Raw genomic sequence first — 19,697 nt, 5'->3', positions numbered from 1 at the left:
GAGCACCGCTGTCATCTTGCTTTTACCCAAGGCCAGAGCAGGCTGTGGAGCCTGGGCCTCAGGAAAACATGTGCTCCTTCCTCCCACCTGAGTGTTGGGAGAGCCTGTAACCCGACGTGCAGGAAGGAGGTTTGGTAAGCGGCTGGCTGCCGGGCGGGTGGAGGGGGGGCGCTTCTCCATCCCCAGGTAATGCTGATATGGGAGGACTTGCAGACACACACTCAGAGACACGTTGGTACCCCGCCTCATTTTGTTCTAGCATGCATGTTTTTTTCTCCGCCCCCTGTATTCAGAAGTGTTACCCTGTTTTCACTTGCACTTGTTGCTCTTCTGTGGAGGGGAGTTTTAAACAGTGGTTTCCAGGATGCTGGAGGTTTGAAGTGGTTACATTTGGGGGGAAAACAGAAAACCACTTTGGCCCCAAAGAAAAAGCTTTCCCAAAAAAAGAGATAGTATGTAGAAAAGCCCCATTTTCTTTTTATTTAAATATCCTAAATATATCACGAAGGAACATACACTGCACTTTAATGGTAAAAAGATACAAGTTTATAACATCTTATAAAAACTACCATTTAAAAGTGATCTTGTTCATTTGATATTCCCCTCCCCCAATAGCAAAATAAGTATATTAAAAAAAAAGAGAGAGAGGGAGGGAGGGAGAGGGCAGAGAGGAAGAGTTGGGAGGGATTGTTAAGATAAAAGCCTCAGGACTGCAGCAGAGGCAAAGAGCGTCTGGGGAGAGGGTTAGAAGTTGTGGTGGGACCCCACGTCTCATTTAACCCTCCAATGTCAAGCCATAGGGCACAATCAGTAGCTAAGTGATGAAAGAGGCTGTTGGGGGTGGACGGAGAAGAGTTGGGGTGCAGGCAAGGGCAGGGCTGGTAGGGCCCAGTACAAGCCCCCCCCCCCCCCGCCAAGAACTGGTGCTACTCTTTCCCAGGTCCCCAAATTCCATGTCCTGGTCTCTGAGAGCCTGCCCTAGCTCCCTTTCCCTTCACTCCAAACGCACCTGAGGCATCTGTCCAGTGCTAGACCTCACCAGCTGAGGAGGGCTGGGGCCTTGGGCCCAGGAGCCCCTGTAGCGCTCTTCTTCTGTGCTTTCCCTGGGGTGTAAGTGGGACTTCCGGGCCCTCTGGGAGGCTAAATTACTCCTTTCTTCTCTTTGCTCCTCTCTCCTCACACATCCTTGGCCCCAAAACCTGGACACCTAAACCTCCCTGCTCCTGAGTTGCCCCCACACCCAGTCCTTGGCAGGGGTGCTTCTGGTATGGCTCTTTACACACCTGTGCACAAACTCCCTCTCACCCACCCTGGTAGGAGACTGAAGCTGTGGGGGGGCCGTGGCACACTGGGACCTAAGCACACATCCGCACATGTAAGGGAGAGGTCACTCAAGGGATTCTCTCCACACACATTCCACCCCCTAAACAGATTAGCTGCATCTGGCAGGGAATGAAGCCTCCTATTTTCAAAAGTCTCCTGGGAGAAGTTTGTTAAATGTTGCCTCCTTCCAAGAATCTACTCCCAGAGGTGAGTGATAAATTCCGGCCCCAGCAGAGCCCTCTAACAGGAAAGGGGTTCACTCATATACGGGAAGATACCCAGCTTGCGGGGACCACATGGCAGCTTCAAGGACTAAAGCCTAGGTTCTGGACGGTATCAAATGCAAGTGCCAGCGTAAAGCTAGAAGAGCACAGGCGGCAAACACATTCCCCAGTGTCTCTTCCAAAGGATCTCAGGCGCCATCAGGGAAAATCTGAAGGGTGCCATACCTCTCTCTTTCCCTGAAATCCTCACATTTCGAGGTATAGAGCCCCTCCCCCCACCTCAGGTAACAGCCAGGAGCTTTCTGCTGCTGTTCCCTACATTTTCTAGGAAATGAAGTCACACTGCCTGGAGTTGCCATCTTAGAGCCCCACTGACAGCGTGGTCAGGTTCACCAAGCCTCCATGATTATTCCATGATTACTCCCCTCTACAGGTCAGGGCAGGCCACAGTGGGGGCCAACCAAACCCCAGGACCTTCCATAGCAGAAAGAGGGTTTTTTATTTCACTTAAAAATTCATGTTTACAAGCTATGGCTTGGATTAAACACCCTAACCAGCCTGTTGAATCAATAAAAAAAAAAAAAACCCTCCAAAACAAAGCACTTCACTCCCCTAAATCAAGTTCCTCAGCTCCTGCTGGGACCTCAAGCACCCTCAGATTTGGTGGTGGTGATGGGGGCTGTTTCATGCTCATCCTCCCCTGAGTAGAGGGCCAGAGAAGGGTTTGGCTCAATAATATGCCATCTCCAAGCATACAAACACAAGCACACACTTGAATGAACACATTCACACGCGCACGCACACACACACACCCCTGATCACTTTTTTGAGGGTGGGTAGGGTGGTGGTGTTGGGGCAGAGAAGAGCAAAGAATATGATTAAGAATAAAACCTATGATAGATTTCTTCCTCAGTCCTTTCTCTGCAGCACCCCCCTCCCCCAATTCTTTGTTGGGTAGGGATGGCCATTAAGAAGGAAACAAAGATCTTATTCTTTGGGACCGAAGGCCACACCCCTATCTCCTCTCCCTGAATACAGTGATAGGACTTGGGCAGGGAGAGCAGCTCACACTGCTCAACCGTCATGTCAGGGGATACCAAACTCCTCTGTTTCTTGAACAGTTGTTGCTGAACTTGGGACTAGTTTCGGGTTGTTCCAAGAGGGAACAAGGAGAGAGAGCCCCCTTTGATATCCATGACTACCTGCTGAACACCTCTGTCTGGCTCAGGAGTCAACGGCAGCGAGGTAGCCACACACTATCTCCAAGATCGAGTGCCCAAAGAGGGCATGGAAGGGCTCTGTGGGCCGCTCTCACCCAAGTTCCCTCCACAAGGCACTTGAGCTGACCCCAACAGGTACCAGGGTGGCCTGGACCAATGCAACAGCTGTGGGCACAGCTCTTGCTCTTCCCTGGAGGAAGAAAGAGGTACCTGCCTACTCTAGTTGGACCCAGCCCTTATCTGCTCCTCCCGCCATTCTTCCTTCTGTCCTTACAGTGTATAAGGAGACCAAGGTAAACTCAGCTGCCATCCCTGATCCTACTCTCCTTCAAACAGAAGGTGAGATGCAGGGCTGTGGAACACTGAGGATCAACTGCAACTAAAAACTCAATTTTGGGGAGGGCTGGACCAGCCATAGTCCCTGCTTTGACCAGGGCTCTATGCCTCCATGTTACCTGTATCCACAGTGTAGCTGCTAAAATTGCTTTTGGATAAACAAAAACAAGAACAGAACAAGCAAACAAATCCCTCTCCCCAAACCTTTCCATTTCAGCTGCCAGCTGGAGTCCAAGGTTGTGGGAGCCACACCAGTCTTGGTCCTGTACCTTCAGTCCCCACCTATAACCTCAGCCAAGGGTCCAGGGACTAGCTTCCCTACCCAGGAATGCTGTAGGAACTTCCCCGAGATACTCATAGTCTCAGATTATTTACAGAGCTGAAGCTCTGAGGCCGCTGTCCCCTGATGCACTCTTCTGGTCTCCTGGGTCAACTCCTCCAGGAGGGGGACAGGTACAGACGGGGTGGTGGTGGGACCATCAGACCAGAGGGGGTGCGCTCTTCGGTAAATTCTTCTGATCACTCCCACCACCCAGGGCCCCTTGCGCCTATAGAGAAAACTGCCCGTCGGAAGTCTTGGACTGGCACCCTTGGCACATCCGTTTGTGTCTGAGTAATCGATCTGTCCGAGAAAAACACTGAGAAGAAAGGAAGGATTAAGTGTTGAGAGAACCTCAGCTACCTTTGGCTAGCTCTGCCGTCCCTATGTGGGAGGCAGGCATTCGGTTCCACATGCCCTCAGCAAGTACACAGACAGCAGGAGCTCACAGTGGTTAAGAGCACAGGCTCTGAAGTTGGGAGTCCTGGCTCTAGCACTCAGCAGCTGTGCAACCTTAGACATGGTATCTAACAGCACTCAATCTGGACACTCAACTGTAATGGGGCTAAAGTACCTACTCACAGAAGGGCTGTGTCATTCATCCAATATTTATTGTCTGTCTCAAGGCAGGTACAGTTCTTGGGGCTGAGGATAGAATGGTGAACCAGAGGGGCAAAATCTCTGCCTCATGGAGCTTCCATCCTAGTGTTTTGAGATTCAGTGTAAGAGGGTGGAGCAAACATTCTTATCAGATCAGACAAGGACCCCCACCCCCGGGGCAGAGATGGTCTTTCTTCCAGGTGCACCAGCTCTGAGTTTGACTGAATCCTGCCTCTACCCTCAATCTGCTGTGACTTTAGGAAACTTAACCTCTTTGAATCTCAATTTCCCCATATGTGAAATGATGAGAACACAGGTCTTTATAGAATTAACATGAGGATTAAAAAGATAATCTATGTTAAACAGGCTCTCACAGTACCCTGCACAGAAATAAGTACATGAAAAATGCTATTGTTAATACAATTATTTTCATGGCCCCTCCCCATAGACAGCTGCATAAGGCCAGAGAGGTACACCTCACCTGGACATACTAACTCTATCATGGCCAGGAATTCAATGTGGCCCCTTGTTAGGAAAGTGACGGGGGCGGGCCCTGCTTCTTGGTGAAGGAGAAGTTTGTTGTGCGGGGTGGGCCGAGGACACATGAGCTTACCTGATGACACCGTTCACACTGGTAGGGCTTTTCACCACTGTGTACACGCTTGTGACGCTCCAGGTGGTACTTCTGGATGAAGCGCATATCACATATATCACACTCAAATGGCTTTTCACCTGGCCCACGTGGAGAGAGAAGTTGATTATCAGGAGGTTTACAAGGTAGGGACTTCATTCGTATTTTCCCAGAAATTTTTAATTTTTAGCCATGTACAGATACCTAATGAGGAAGGGTGCCCAAAGCTGTTGATCTCACTGACACTAGATACAGAGCCACAAAATTTCTCTAGCTAACTCACTTATCTTCTTTTTCTACTTCTAATAGTTGGCCTCTAAACAAACCCAACAAGAGCTATACACACACACACACAAAACTACAGATTACTGAATATGAGCAAAAGACTTACCAGTATGAATAAGAATGTGCCTCTTGAGGTGGTAACTGCTCCTAAAGGCTCCAAAGCAGTGTTCGCAAATAAAATTTTTGGGAATCTTTACTTGAAAAGAACCATTTTGTTCCACTACCACCACCTAGGGGCAACAATCAGGCATGTCATAAGGCTATCTCTCAGTCTCCTTTTTGTCCTCATCCTACCCTAGGTCAATTTCCAGTTGCTGGACAAAGTAATTTTTCTGATGCTGTCATCTCCCTCATTCCCTAGATTTAAGAGACCCTCTGAGGAAGGAGGTGGATATGGGTAAGCTGTATGCCCCATCAAACCCAACACCTCTGAATGCGACCTGAGGGAAGTCTACCTGCCCACAGGATCCCATGCCCTCCCTGGCCCTCCTTCCTTTACCAAGGATGTTCCGGAGAGGGCAGAAATCAAAGACCAAAATGGTCTATGGAAGAAATCCGAGTGATACATTCACTGGCTACGAGTGACCAAAACATCTAGGGAAAACTCCAGGTTGAATCACAGATGAAAAGAAAAGAAGGATTATCCTATTACCAAATGATACCAGTTCAGGGATTACCCCATTACCTGCCTTTTTAACAGTCTTCTTTGAATGAGAGGCCTCAGCCAAGCTGTCATCATCTTTGCGACTCCGGGACTTATCGCTGTCTTTTCGGTGGCCCTTTTAAAATAAATCAAAGCTAAACTCACAGTCTATCTCCCTACACAAGACAGGAAACCAAATGCTGTGCTTGCAGACAGCTTCTAAATAACAGTAACCACCTGCCCCAAAGGTTTAGAGAAGGTACTCATCCATTTCCTAAGTACTATGGTGTTAAGGGGTTATAGGTAAAGAAAAGCCCTTCCTTAGCTCTCTAAAATACCCACATTCACTCATTACCCGGCTGGATCCCTTTTCCCCACTTCCCTAAATAGATGCACTGAGGAATTAAAGCTTGACATCTCCTGGCAGAGAGCTTGGGCCACCCGACCCCCAGGTGCCACAATGGACTCAAACGCTGTACCTGACTTGAGCACCTCAGCACATCAGGGCTACCTGCCCGCTCTCCATTCTCGGCCTGCTTGCTGGCAATCTGGCTCAGCATCATCTTCTTGCTGGCTGCAGTGGGAACCAAACTCACACCTGCTAGGCCTTCACAAGCCAGGAGACTTGCCTAAGTTGAAAGGAGATGAGGTGTCAGGTCACCTGGCAGGCAGGGCAGGACAGAAACAGGCTGCCATCTTCTGTACAACTACCTTTCACACCCAGCCACAAACTGCTTCTCTAGGGAGTGTCCCTCTCTACTTTGAGAAACTCTGTTTCCTTCAAGAGTACTCCCTAACTCACCTCACCAAGAACAATTTACTTGTTGTTATTCAGCATTTAAATACCAATCAAGTGAATAACCAAGTATTACTGACACTTTTGTCATTAGCAGTGTGCTAGGACATGTTACCAACTTGACCTTGTGAATGGGCATGAGGGTCTGCCCTGCTGATCCACTGAAATGGGAGATTTCTAGCAGACTTTCCTCCTCTTCCTCTCTCAACAGAAGCTTCAGAACTCACTATGATTGGCAGATATCACTGGTGCCAAATACATATTATTTCAGGTCCCACAAACATGCTTATCAGCAAACTAGGTTATTTCTCCCTTCAGATTTTAAATTCCCGAGGTGTTGTCAATTTTAACAAGTCTAAAAATTAAATCACTTGGAAGAATTTTAGGGTTGAGTATCGCTTTCTCTTGACCTCCAAGGCCATTTATTTATGTGCAAATCCATATGTTTTCACATTCTCTACTCTATGTGTAGTTTAAAAACTGCTCAAACAAGGAATGATTAAAATTTCCTCTTTTCCTGGTTATATTCTTCAAACTAACTTTGTTTGGCTAGCACTAGAGGATATTTTTTTACTGAAAAAACATTAAGAAACACTTCAAAGAAATAGTCCATCAGCAAACTTCCACAAGTCATTTATTTAAAAAATTCCTTTTAAAAATTATCTCGGGGTGCCTGGGAGGCTCAGTGGGTAAAGCCTCTGCCTTTGGCTCGGGTCATGGTCCCAGGGTCCTGGGATCGAGCCTCACATCGGGCTCTCTGCTCGGCAGGGAGTCTGCTTCCTCCTCTCACTCTCTCTGCCTACTTGTGATCTGTCAAATAAATAAATAAATAAATAAATAAATAAAATCTTTAAAAATACTCTCTTTAAAAAAAGTTCCTTTTAGTATAACCTGCGACCCCTTCTTTCGTTTCTCCTTCAAGGACTTTGGACATTGAAAGGTTTAGAGGTGGAAAGTTCAGATCTGCTGTTTGCACTGCATAATCGTGGGCAAGTTACTCCACCTTTTCAGGCCTCAGTTTCCTTAAATGCAAAATGTTTACGAAGAGTATCTACTCTCACAGGGCTGACAAGAATAAAACTAAGATACAAATACGTAGTGGTACCCAATACAAAGTTAGTGATTAGTGAAAGGCAGTTTCTCAGAACAAGAGTGAACATGATGCTGTGAAGGGGGTTGGAAACAAAGGAAGAAGAAACCAAAGGGCTCCTAATCTGCATGGAAAGGAGGAAGCTATGCCTGCAGCTGGAAGAAAGCCAATTATACTATAATCAAACTGCCCTCCTGGTGAGACTGGTAAGGAAGGTCCCTGGAAGAAAGCTGGGAGAAGCTCCAGGGATGCCTGCACATAGCTTTGCTATCCACACTTAGAGCAATATAACAGATCATCCTGTCTCTCCAATCCAATCCTGTCCCCTCACAATGACAACTACCTTCTAAATACACTGATCTGACACCACTCTGCTACTTAACATTCTTCTGAGAGCTCCCACTCCCTACAGAATAAAGTCTGATTCCTTAGCGAGGCATAAAAGGCCCTTGGGTTATACTCTTACATCCTTAAGAAACAACTCCCTTACTCTAACTCTTCCCTCTATCATTACCTACCCTGTCCCCCTAACCCATTTAAGTCCTTTCCTCCTTAACTAGCAAACTACATGCAGTACTTCTAACACCTCATCACATTCTCCTATGCCTTTAAGCCTCTGCCCATCCAGTTCTCCTTGTCTGAAAGCCTTGTCTGCCTGTTCGTCTAGGAAAATCCCATGTATTCTTCAAGCTTCATCTGCTTTTGTTCATCCAAGCAGAGGTACCCTTCTCTCCTCTGCCACGTACATACCTCTATTATTATATGTTCCTTCAATCAACAGTTTCATTGAGTCTCTGCTGCTAATCAACCACTATGCAAGGTATTATGTACATAAAGATAAATAACAGACTTTCTCTCCATTTACCCCGACCCCAACCCAACTATCCTGGAAGCTTGTTGGGGATGGGGATAATCTTATTCATCTTTGTATCTCCAGCATAATGCCTTGCATGTAACAGGAGTTCAATTAATTCCTGTTGAAAAAAACAAATGAAGCATTCACCAGACTCTTCACTCCCTCATGCCCCTCAGCACTTAATGTACCAAGTGTAAACTGAGTAGTTGTTTTGCAAATGTCCCATCAGTGCCTGTGATGCAGAATGGCCTACCTCCTTCATTTGACTGGAAGCTCCCTGAAGGCAGGGGCTGTGGCCTGTCTCTTTTCCTTCCTCTAGATCTCCCCCTGGTGTTTAATACAGAGCTTGGCTCACTGGGCTGGTCAATATGTTGACTAAGGCAGCATTCAAGAGTGAAACTGCAAACACGCTTCCCAGTGATCTTGAAGGAGGAGGATTCTATAGCTTTTTACCTGAGCCATGCTGATTTCTCACTTAATGCAACCCAAAAGTTCAGGAGTTTGTTGATCCACCTTTCCTAAGACACTGTTGTTTGAAGAACTGTCACCAAATCACTGTAACAACTCCTTCGTGTCCTTTCAGTCCTGCTGCCATTTTGAACTGCCTTTGTCTTCAAACAGAACTTAGTGTCCTCCAAAGGGAAGATAGATGTTCCAAGAATCCCTGGACTCGGCCTGGCTCCTGCCTATGATCTGAAGAAGTCTGCCAGTCTTGGTTTTCCAACTGAATCCTCTTGTTGAAGTTCACGATCTGTTTCAGAAACCTGAAACCAGAAAAGGAGATGGGGCTGTTAGGTGCAACATTCTCAGGCCATACGACCTGCTGGACCTTTTTTTTTTTTTTTTTTTTTTTTTGTGACCGTGGCGGCTCTCTGTGAACCTCAGAAAGAGGACATTAGTTAAGCAGAGTTTTCTTTCTAGGTCAGGAGAAGAAACTGGCCTCCAGGGCAAAGACGAGCTGCCAACAGGAGTAAAAGTAACTGGGGCTTCTCATGGATGAACTGCAATAGGCCAACTGCTTGGATTTGCCATCTTACGAATAGAAGAAGGGGGCGGAGGCCCTTCGGGGCTTTTGTGCCGAGTGGGCCGGGCCGCGAAGCTCGCCCTCTATTAAGGAGATCAGAACTGGGGTGGAGAAAAGCTCAGAGGCTATCGCTTGAGTAGCAAGGCAGCAACCGGACTGGCAGTGTGCGCCGGTCCGGCCCACACGTTGCGCGTTCTCCGAGTCCGCCCGAAGGTACGGAAACTCGCTGCGGAAGAAGGCAGGCAGGCGGAGGCCGGCGCTCCGTGTTCCTTCCCTGCTCCTCCTCCTCCTCCAGCCAGCCAGCCAGCCAGCCAGCCAGCCGCAGCGCCCCGCCGCACCGAGCCGGAGGAGAGCCCCAAGAAGCGCGCTAGGTGCGTGCTCGCGCCCGCGTCCCCGCCAAGCAAGCCCCTCTCCGCCGGGCGGAGCGAGCGAGGTGCGCGCGCGCGCGCGGCCCCTTCCTCTCCCCGGCGAGCCCCCTCCCTTCGCCACGCGCCCCTCCTCCCTTCCCCTCCCCCTTCCCCTTCCCGCGCGGCGCCCCACGGCCTGTGAGCTGCTGAGGCGCCGCCGCCTGCCAGGACGACGCTGCGCTCCCTGAGGCGTGCTCCTACCTGCCAGGCGCGGCCTCCCGCGGTCTCCCAGACCGCGCGGCGCCTCCTCCAGGCCCCAGCACACCGTGCCAGCCCCGTGGCCGCCGCTGCCCTGCCGGGACCGAGGCAAGTTTACAAACACCAACCCGGGGCCCGTTTCCCCGGAAGCACTTCCCCCTCCCCCTCGTCCTCTCAGCCGAGCCGCAATATCCACTTCCGGGCTCGGAGCCTGGACCGGCGGGAGCAGCCAGAAAGGGGGTGAGGCTGAGGACGCTGGGAGGGTTGGGGGGGGTGGTTGTGCAGCTGGTGAGTGGGCGGTACCGGCGCGCGGAAGGACGGGAAGGGGGCGGGCCGGCGGCACGACGCGTGCGCCGTGGTAGGGCGCGCCCCGGCGGCCATCTTGGCTGAGGGCAGGAACGGAGATTGTGAAGTGACGTGCGTTGCGTTCTTTCGATAGTGGCTGTTTGAGGCTCCTTGAAAAAACGCCATCAGTTTCTTTTCCTCGCGTACGTCCCCCTGTCCATCTGAGCCTGCAGCCCCAAGTAGAGCATGAGTAGTTCGTACTCAGTCTTTTCACGTAACTCAACGAAGGTCCTCTTTATCTGAGTTTTCTATCAGACCCAGCCCTGAAGATTCTGGGGCCGCCCGGTTCCTGGGAGAAGAGTTAATTTTCTTTGCATGCTTCGGCCGTGTACACTCAGTCTGGGCGTGTGCCGAGGCCAGTCTGGTTGACTTATACCGCTTACCCCTTCATTTCAGACCTTCCAGTGTCTAACATTGGCCTCCTCGCCTGAAAGAAGCCATAGGACTCCCCTCAGTAGAAGACGAGTTTCATTGGAGACTAAGTCATAGAGGGTGGCCCTTGGATCTGGCGTTAAGAAGATGGAAACTTGAACTTTTCTTTATAATCTCCCAGCTTGAGCTATTAGGGAGAGGTCCCGCTAAAGATGGACTATGCCAAGTGTTCTTAGTGGATGGAAATGTTAATCCATTTTAATCTCAGCTTCTGCTGTAGGTGCTGCTAGGATGTGAGTTTAGGAGAATTAATTGAGATGCCAAAAGAAAAATACTTATTTATGAAAGAGAGGAATTCCCAACTACACTTTGTACATGGGCTTCATTTCCTTGAGCACTTCATGTTTTGAGCCGTTGACAGCAAATCTTTGTGCTCTTAGACTCATGATAAAATTGAGATAAAAAATAGAGATATGTCATCAGAAAGAACCTTTTTTTTTTTTTTTAAAGATTTGCATTTATTTGACAGAGATCACAAGTAGGCAGAGAGGCAGCAGAGAGAGAGAAAGGGAAGCAGGCTCCCCTCGATTCCAGGACCCTGAGATCATGACCTGAACCGAAGGCAGAGGCTTTAGCCCACTGAGCCACCCGGGGCCCCAGAAAGAAGTCTTTAGAAAAAAAAAATTCGCTCATATTTAATGTTTTTTGTTTGTTTGTTTTTCTTTACACTGAGAGAGAGATCATAAGTAGGTAGAGAGGCAGGCAGAGAGAGAGGGGGAAGCAGGCTTCCTGCAGAGAGCCCAATGTGGGGCTCCATCCCAGGACCCTGAGATCATGACCGGAGCCGAAGGCAGCGGCCTAATCCACTGAGCCACCCAGGCGCCCCGCTCATACTTAATTTGCCAAGTCCACACACACATAAGAAGAAAAGGCAAAAATGTTAACTGTCTGTTTTCTACTATCCTGTGCTCCTGAAGATAGTCACTTTTATCCATTTGGCAAATATACTTTAAGGGGTTTTTTCTATGTTCATACAATTTTTTTTTCATCCAGAGTATATTTATTGAGCACCTAGAGTGGTGGACACTGTGTTAACATTGTAGATATCTAAGTTCTTTAACATTTTAACAATTGTTGCATAATATTCTAACTTATATTTGTGCTTTGATTTGTCTAGACTCATCCTGATGGGCATTTAGTTAGTTCCATTATTTGTTTTATAAACAGTGCCATAAAGAACATCTTCATACAGTTAATCCTTTTGCACTTATAGATTTGTAGATAGAGTATGTGCATTTAGCACATTTTTTATTTTATTTTTATTTATTTATTTATTTATTAAAAGATTTTATTTATTTATTTGACAGACAGAGATCACAAGTAGACAGAGAGGCAGGCAGAGAGAGAGAGAGGGAAGCAGGCTCCCTGCTGAGCAGAGAGCCAGATATGGTACTCGATCCCAGGACCCTGGGACCATGACCTGAGCGGAAGGCAGCGGCTTAACCCACTGAGCCACCCAGGCGCCCGTAGCACATTTTTAAAAAGATTTTATTTATTTGAGAGAGAGACAGCACAAGCAGGGGGAGTGGCCGAGGGAGAGGGAAAAGCCAGGTGGGGCTTGATCCCAGGACCTTGGGAAATTGACCTGAGCCCCTGTGTGTTTTATTTTTTTAAATTTTTAAATTTTTATTTTTTCCCCTGTGTGTTTTAAATCTTAATTCTGTGAAATTGAATTTCAGTTTGTTACAATTTATGTGCTCACTCAGAACCATGTATGAATGCCCCCATTTCCTATGGCATAGCAATACTGGATACTGTGAATTTTTAGTGTGGTTGCCAACTTGATAGATGAAAAATAGTTGGGGTGCCTGGGTGGCTCAGTGGGTTAAGCCTCTGCCTTTGGCTCAGGTCATGGTCTCAGGGTCCTGGGATTGAGCCCCGCTTTGGGCTCCCTACCCAGTGGGGAGCCTGCTTCCCCACCTCTCTCTGCCTGCTTCTCTGCCTACTTGTGATCTCTTTCTCTGGCAAATAAATAAATGAAATCTTAAGAAAAAAAAAAAAGAAAAATAGTGATTTCATCATTTAAATTTGCATCACCAATAGTGGAGTGGAGCAACTTCTATTGCATCTTCTCTAAGTTATATTAACTTTTTATTTGTCATATGTGTTTAAAATACTTCCTCTTCGTTTTTCATTTATCTTTCAGCTTCTCCCCTCCCCGAGCAAATTATGCTTTACAGGAAATTATTTGAAGCATTTCTATCAAAAATAGGAATAAGACAGGAATGTTTACCATCAAAGCTAATATTGTATGGAGCTCCTGGCCACTGAAAAGTCTCACTATTTTCATATGATCATTCATGAAGAAAGAGAATTGACTGACAAAATACTGAAATAGTGAGTTCAGCATTATGACCAGATGGGAGATTAACAAACAGAAATCGTACACATAAAATATAAGAACCACCAACCATAAAAATGCCATGAAGTAAATACTCTCACAATAAGAATATTACACTTCTAGAAATAAATTTGACAGGAAACTTCAAGCCATATATTAAGAAAATCAGACTATTTTGGTGAAAGACAAAAAGATTTTGCTTAAATGGAGAGTTTTTAGCGTATACGAATAGAAAGATTTAATTTTGTAAGAGGCATGAGTTTTTGCTGTCGATTAAAGTAAGTTCTGGGGCACCTGGGTGGCTCAGTGGGTTAAGCCTCTGCCATCAGCTTAGGTCATGATCTCAGGGTCCTGGGATCAAACCCCACATTGGGCTCTCTGCTCAGTGGGGAGCCTACTTCCCCACTCTCTGCCTTCTGCTCTGCCTACTTGTGATCTCTCTCTCTGTCAAATAGGTAAATAAAATCTTAAAAAAAAAAATAAAGTAAATTCTAATTAAGATAGGACTTTGGGAGCATCTGGGTGGCTCAGTCGTTAAGTATCTGCCTTTGGCTCAGGTCATGATCCCAGGGTCCTGGGATCGATCCCCACATCGGGCTCCCTCCTCGGTGGGAAGCCTGCTTCTCCCTCTCCCACTCTCCCTGCTTGTGTTCCCTTTCTCCTGTGTGTCTCTCTGTCAAATAAACAAATACATAAAATCTTAAGATAAAGTAGAACTTTGCATGGAACTTAATCTGATTTTTAGATTTTCACGGAAAAGAGTGCTTGTGTGGCTAAGTGGGTTAAGCATCTGCCCTCAGCTTAGGTCATAATCCCAGGGTCCTGGGATCAAATCTGGTGGTTGGTCGAGTTCCCTGCTCAGTGGGAAGTCTACTTCTCCCTCTCTCTCTGCCCTTCCTCCTCACGTGTGCTCGCACTCTCTCTCTCTCTCAAACAAATAAATCTTAAAAAATTAGAATAAAATAAAATTTTCATGGAAAAGAATAATTGCAAGGAGAACAAAAATAACTTTGGAAAACACAGAGTGGGTAAAATAAGGGGTGGGGTAAAGCCATGAATTATCTTTAACCACTTTAATGGTGTCTTTCTTTACACAGAATTTTGAAGGTTTTATGTAGTCAAGTCTGCCTGTGGCTTTTGGGTTTTTGTGATGCTACCTCAAGATTATAAAAATATTTCCCTGTAGTTTCTTTTGACATTCTTATAGTTTTATATTTTCAGTTTTTTATCTTAGCTGCAGTTTATTTTTGTGTATGGTGAGAGGTAGTGAGAACTGCCAGACTTAAAAGTAACCAGTAACATAGTGGGAGAGGTACTAGCCTAGAATTCAGAAAATCAGAGATCTAGTCTTGTTCTCGTGTCACCTGTGTAATCTTGGACAAGTTAACTCTAGACTGAGAGTCCTCATCTTGAAAACCAGGGTGAATGAATAAATATCTCTCAGGCTAATTTGCAGCACAATGTGAGGATCAGATGAGGTTACAGATGAGGTTTTGAGAGAGAAAAAACCCTTTGCAAATCTTCCATATCATTAATTCAGATTTTTGGTCTATGTAAATCAAATATAAGTGGAATGCAGCATTATTTTTCAGTACCTGGAAATAGTGGGTCAATTCACTCAGATGTTCATTGAGTACCTTTGTGCAAAACCTTGGGGGAAGGGTGAGGGGAGAGGGGTAAATTGAAAACTAACATTTTTTGGAGTGCCTCTTTTGTATTTAGTGCTTTCTTTAAAGATAAGATTTTAGGAGCGCCTGGGTGGCTCAGTGGGTTAAAGCCTCTGCCTTCAGCTCAGGTCATGATCCCAGGGACCTGGAATCCAGCCCCGCATCGCATCGGGCTCTCTGCCCGGGGAACCTGCTTCCTCCTCTCTGCCTGCTTCTCTACCTACTTGTGAACTCCATCTGTCAAATAAATAAATAAAATCTTAAAAAAGAAAAAAAAGATAAGATTTTAACCCCCAGGAATTTACAATCAGAAGGGGAGAAAACATTATACACATAAGGAGAGTTGGTGCCTTTATGGATGTGGGTATAGAGTCTGTAGGATTTGTGACCATGTAGATTGTACCAAGGTCAGTATCATTTTCTAACAGTAAGCCTGGCCAAAAGTACTTTAAGGAGCAACTGCCCTGATCTTTTTTTGCCTGCGCAGGCCTCCTCCTGTGTTACCTTCCCTAACTTCTTTGGCACACCTCTCCCCTCAGGCCCATCCTATCAGTTATTCAAATAGTATTGTAATGATTACCAATGAGTCTTTTCCTGCACCAGCTCTCTATTGCTTTAAGTCCTGAATATTTTCTCTTTGAAGGCTGCCATGAGCCAACAGAGCAGAATTAACCAGCCTTGACTTTCCTTTTGAGCATTCCGCTCCTTTGTGGCAAGTGTGTCTGCCCACCTCCCTACTGGCCTGTTAGCTGAAGCATACAGGGTAGACACAGCCCCGCCTCCCCCATTCCCCCTGGGTAGTGCCAGTGCCAGGGATACATAATGAGTCAGTGTTTTCTGAACTGGCTGACCCCGTACCTCTCTCCGAGAGCCATTGGGACTGCATCATAGAAATGAGGAGTATATGGCTACATTTGTCACCAGTGAGACCTTTTTGATGATAGTGGATTGAAGAGTTGGAAACCACATGATGTCCTAGGGCCATTCTTGAGCCTGGTGATTTGTATGTTTTGGAGTTCTTATTGCCCCTTAACCTCCTTAATTTTTCTTGTTGATTAAAAATAACCTTTATTTTGGGGCGCCTGGGTGGCTCAGTGGGTTAAAGCCTCTGCCTTCAGCTCAGGTCATGATCCCGGGGTCCTGGGATGGAGCCCCACATTGGGCTCTCTGCTCAACAGGGGGCCTGCTTCCTTCTCTCTCTCTGCCTGCCTCTCTGCCTACTTGTGATCTGTGTCTGTCAAATAAATAAATAAAATCTTAAAAAAAATAAAAATAACCTTTATTTTAATGATGTGAGTAATATGAAGTTATATAAAATTATAAAAGTATATGTGTATAAATAAGAAAATGAAAATAATTCATAATTCCAATAGCCAGGAATAACCCTAATTACTATTTTGAAAGCTTTCCCCATCTTTTTCAGTCTTTTAAAAAATGCATGGGGAGTGACTGCTAATAGGTATGGGGCTTTTCTTTGGGGTGATGAAAATGTTCTGGAATTAAATAGTGTGAATGATGCACAACTTTGTGAGTATCCAAAAAAAAAAAAAAAAAACCCCACTGAACTGTACAGTTTAAAAGGGTGAACTTTATGGTACGTGAATTGTATCTCAATAAAGCTATTCTTCTAAAAATGCCTGTAGATACATACAGTGTTTGTCTTTTTCTGAATTGAGAGAAACTTGCAGATACCATACTCCTTTTCTGCTGAATGTTTCAGTATGTTTTCTCAGAATAAGAATATTCCCTTATATAACTACAATGCAGTGATCAAATTAAGGAAATTTAGGGGCGCCTGGGTGGCTCAGTGGATTAAGCCTCTGCCTTCGGCTCAGGTCATGATCTCAGTGTCCTGGGATCGAGCCCCGCATCGGGCTCTTTGCTCAGCGGGAGCCTGCTTCTCTCTCTCTCTCTGCCTACTTGTGATTTCTCTCTCTGTCAAATAAATAAAATCTTTAAAAAAAAAATTAAGGAAATTTAACACTGATTGAGCGCTAATATTTATGATACCATCCATAGTCAGCTTCCACCAAGTGTTCCAGTAATGTTCTTTATAGCAGGTTTTTCCTTCTTCATCCACATCACAAGTAGGCAGAGAGGCAGGCAGAGAGAGAGGAGGAAGAAGGCTCCCCACTGAGCAGAGATCCCGGGGCTCGATCCCAGGACCCGGGATCATGACCTGAGCCGAAGGCAGAGAGGCTCAACCCACTGAGCCACCCTGGTGCCCCAACAGTTCTTCAGTCTTTCTTGGAGTTTCATGACATTGACATTTTTGAAAAGTAACCGGTTAGTTCTTTTGTAGAATGACTCTCAATTTAGATATATCTGTTTCCTCACAATTAAATATGGGTTACGTATTTTTGGCAGAAATGTGACAGGAGTGAGGTTGAATGCTTCTCAATGCCTCACATTAGGGCCATATGTCAGTCTGTCCCATTATCAATGATGTTGTCTTGATCACTTGGGTAAGGAGGTGTCCCCCGGGTTTCTCCACTGTAGAGTTACCTTTCTCCCTTTAAAGTGTTTTTAAGGGGGGCGCCTGGGTGGCTCAGTGGGTTAAGCCTCTGCCTTTCGGCTCAGGTCATGGTCTCAGGGTCCTGGGATCGAGCCCCGCATTGGGCTCTCTGCTAGGTGGTGAGCCTGCTTCCCTCTCTCTGCCTGCCTCTCTGCCTACTTATGATCTCTCTCTCTCTCTGTCAAATAAATAAATAAAATCTTTACAAAAAAAAAATAAAGTGTTTTTAAGGAAAAGAATTTTATAACAGAGCCCATGGTGGGGTGGGGGAATGAAGCTTTATTAGGTTTTGCTGTTGTGCTGATGTTTTTGGATGAGACAGAGAGAAAGATGTAACAATATTTGAAGACGAAATGAAAAGGGGGAAAAAAAAACAGTCAAGGATGAGGAGGCAGGGAATCAGTTAGAATCTAAAGTTTGAGTAACCAGTAGAAGATGGGGGCCATTCACCAACAGGGAACCTAAGAAGGAGAGAAGATTTGAGAGGGCCGATATTGAGTTTAATTTTGGACCTACTGCGTATGAAGTGCCCAGGAGTCTTCTTAATTAGTCAGGTGGCTTTATGGACCTGGACTCAGGAGAGAGGTCTGGAATGGAGGAGCTGTCAGCAGGTAGCCCTAGGAACAGAAGCAGTTGTCCAGGGAGTAGTGCAGAATTCAACAGGTAAAAGAGGCACTGGGACAGAGCCCTGAGGGACTCTAGCATTTCAGGTCGAGCAGAGGAAGGTGAAAGTGCAAACGGATCTAAGAAATGGCTGGTGGTAATCCTATGGAAGCCAGGGAAATAAAATGTTTCTAGGATAACGCTCATGTGTGTCCATTGGATATGGAAATTCTTGGTGACTTGGTGGTGGGCTGGGGAAAGTGTGAGAGGGGGGAGATCGAAGATGGAGTGCAGATGACTCTTTTAAGAAGGTTGCTTGTGATAAGGAGGTGGCTAGAGTGGGAGCATGTGAGAGGCTTAAACAACTTAAAATGCTGTGAGAAAGAGGTAGTAGGGAGAGGTAGTAGGAAGGAGAGTTGAGAAAATGAAGGGATAATTAGGAGGAAATTCCTGAGGGAAAAGGGGAGTGGTTAGACCAATGGTTCTATCAGTGGTTCCAACTTGGGTATCTCCAGGGCCAGGCAGGTAATGCGGATGAGTGAGGTTGGCTGGTGTGGGCTGAGGTAAAACAGAATGCAAAAAGAATTTTTAAAAAAGATTTTCAAAATTTATTTATTTGATAGAAACGGAGAGCAAGAATGGGGGGAGTGGCAGGCAGAGGGAGATGGAGAAGCAGCCTTCCTGCCGAGCAGGGAGCCCAATGTGGGGCTCCATCCCAGGAACAACCTGAGCCAGAGGCAGATGCTTAGCCGAATGAGCCCTCCTGGTGTCCCCAGAATGCAAGGGTTTAAGGGTTTCTGTCCAGTGCCCTTGCGATGAGAGTTTACATCTTCACCCATTGCCATGACTTTGGCAGTGCCCGCCTGCAGGAGGACCAGACATCCTCACCTTGCTGCCCTGGGGTTTGCCAGGGTCTCCAGTGTATGAGCAGATGTGCCCTATGCCGAGGTTTTAAGAGTCCTTGCATGGTTTTCTCTGCCTTTTGCTCCTTTTCTTCTTCCAAGAGAACATTGTGTCCCAGATAGGGGCTGTTCCTTCAGCTTAGGTCTTGGACTAAAGGTATACGAATCAGAGCTGTAGCCAGCCATACCACCAAAGTAAACCAGGAAAGAGAGACAAACTTCTCTTGTGGCAAGCCCGTGGGATTTTGAAGCCATTAGTTCCCACAGCAAAACTGTCTGATGCAGGTGTTCACCTAAAATAAAACCATACTAAGATACCATTTCTTACTCATCAAACCACAAAGATTCAGAAGTTTGACAGCATACTCTGCTACTGAGGCTAAGAAGGCAAGCGCTTTTTCATACACTGGTACAACCCTCTGTGGATGCCGGCAGTCCTCATCAAAATTACCGATGCAGGTGGCTATAACAAAAAGGGTAACAATAAGTCTGCCAAAGACGTGAAGAAATTAGAACCCTCACACCTTACTGATGGGAATAAAGAATGGTATAAAGAATAAAAAATGGTACCGGCTCTTTGGGGGACAGTTTGGCTGTTCCTCAAAAAGCAAGACATAGAGTTACCGTAAGACCCAGCAGCAGTTCCACTATCGGGTATGTACCCAGGGGAATTGAAAATACGGACCCACACAGAAACTTGTACATTCATGTTTGTAACAGCACCTGCTGTTCACAATAGCCGAAAAGTAGACATAACCTGAATGTCCATCGGTTGGTGAACGGTTAAATAAAATGTGGTCTATCCATATTATGGGATGTTATTTGGCTCTAAAAGGGAATGAAGTGCTGATACATGCTAAAAACATGGATAAACCTTGAAAACACTATGTTCAGTAGAAGAAGCCATATCTTCAAAAGAAGATCATATATTGTATGTTTC

The 19,697-nt window shown here is 46.1% G+C and overlaps 2 protein-coding genes across 12 annotated transcripts in view; one reads left to right on the top strand and one right to left on the bottom strand.

Moving 5' to 3' along the window:
• Positions 1–457: 457 nt before the first annotated feature.
• ZNF740 (zinc finger protein 740) lies at positions 458–10,043 on the bottom strand. Of its 3 annotated transcripts, none has more exons than XM_059403215.1 (7): positions 9,956–10,043; positions 8,777–9,087; positions 6,061–6,210; positions 5,628–5,717; positions 5,045–5,168; positions 4,636–4,754; positions 458–3,741 (listed from the first exon to the last, which is right to left on the bottom strand). In XM_059403215.1, the coding sequence occupies exons 2-7, from the start codon at positions 8,783–8,785 to the stop codon at positions 3,652–3,654; spliced, it is 582 nt and encodes a 193-aa protein (XP_059259198.1). In that variant the 5' UTR covers positions 8,786–9,087; positions 9,956–10,043; the 3' UTR covers positions 458–3,651. The 3 variants fall into 3 exon arrangements, with proteins under 3 accessions (XP_059259198.1, XP_059259199.1, XP_059259200.1); XM_059403217.1 differs by lacking the exon at positions 458–3,741 and adding an exon at positions 3,758–4,124; XM_059403216.1 differs by lacking the exons at positions 8,777–9,087; positions 9,956–10,043 and adding an exon at positions 8,577–8,770.
• Positions 9,492–19,697, top strand: part of CSAD (cysteine sulfinic acid decarboxylase) — a 28,425-nt gene continuing 18,219 nt past the window's right edge. For 2 of the 9 annotated variants that reach the window (XM_059403212.1, XM_059403211.1), the window contains exon 1: positions 9,633–9,718. The gene's annotated coding sequence lies outside the window, so the exon portion shown is untranslated. Of the gene's footprint in view, positions 9,781–9,975; positions 10,193–19,697 lie in introns of those variants that run through there. The other 7 variants (XM_059403208.1, XM_059403207.1, XM_059403210.1 and 4 more) reach the window with 6 other exon arrangements.

This window comes from Mustela nigripes, chromosome 6 (assembly GCF_022355385.1).
Source record: "Mustela nigripes isolate SB6536 chromosome 6, MUSNIG.SB6536, whole genome shotgun sequence".
Taxonomy (NCBI): Eukaryota; Metazoa; Chordata; class Mammalia; order Carnivora; family Mustelidae; genus Mustela; species Mustela nigripes.
This window is presented reverse-complemented; position numbering and strand designations above follow the sequence as displayed.

Bases quoted from the DNA above. Each gene is read 5' to 3' on its own strand.
- ZNF740 (XM_059403215.1), bottom strand. The intron at 5,718-6,060 runs GTACAGCGTTTG...TTATTTTAAAAG, and splicing joins TGCTGAGGTGCTCAAGTCAG to GGCCACCGAAAAGACAGCGA. The intron at 3,742-4,635 runs GTAAGCTCATGT...CTTTCTTCTCAG, and splicing joins AGTGTGAACGGTGTCATCAG to TGTTTTTCTCGGACAGATCG.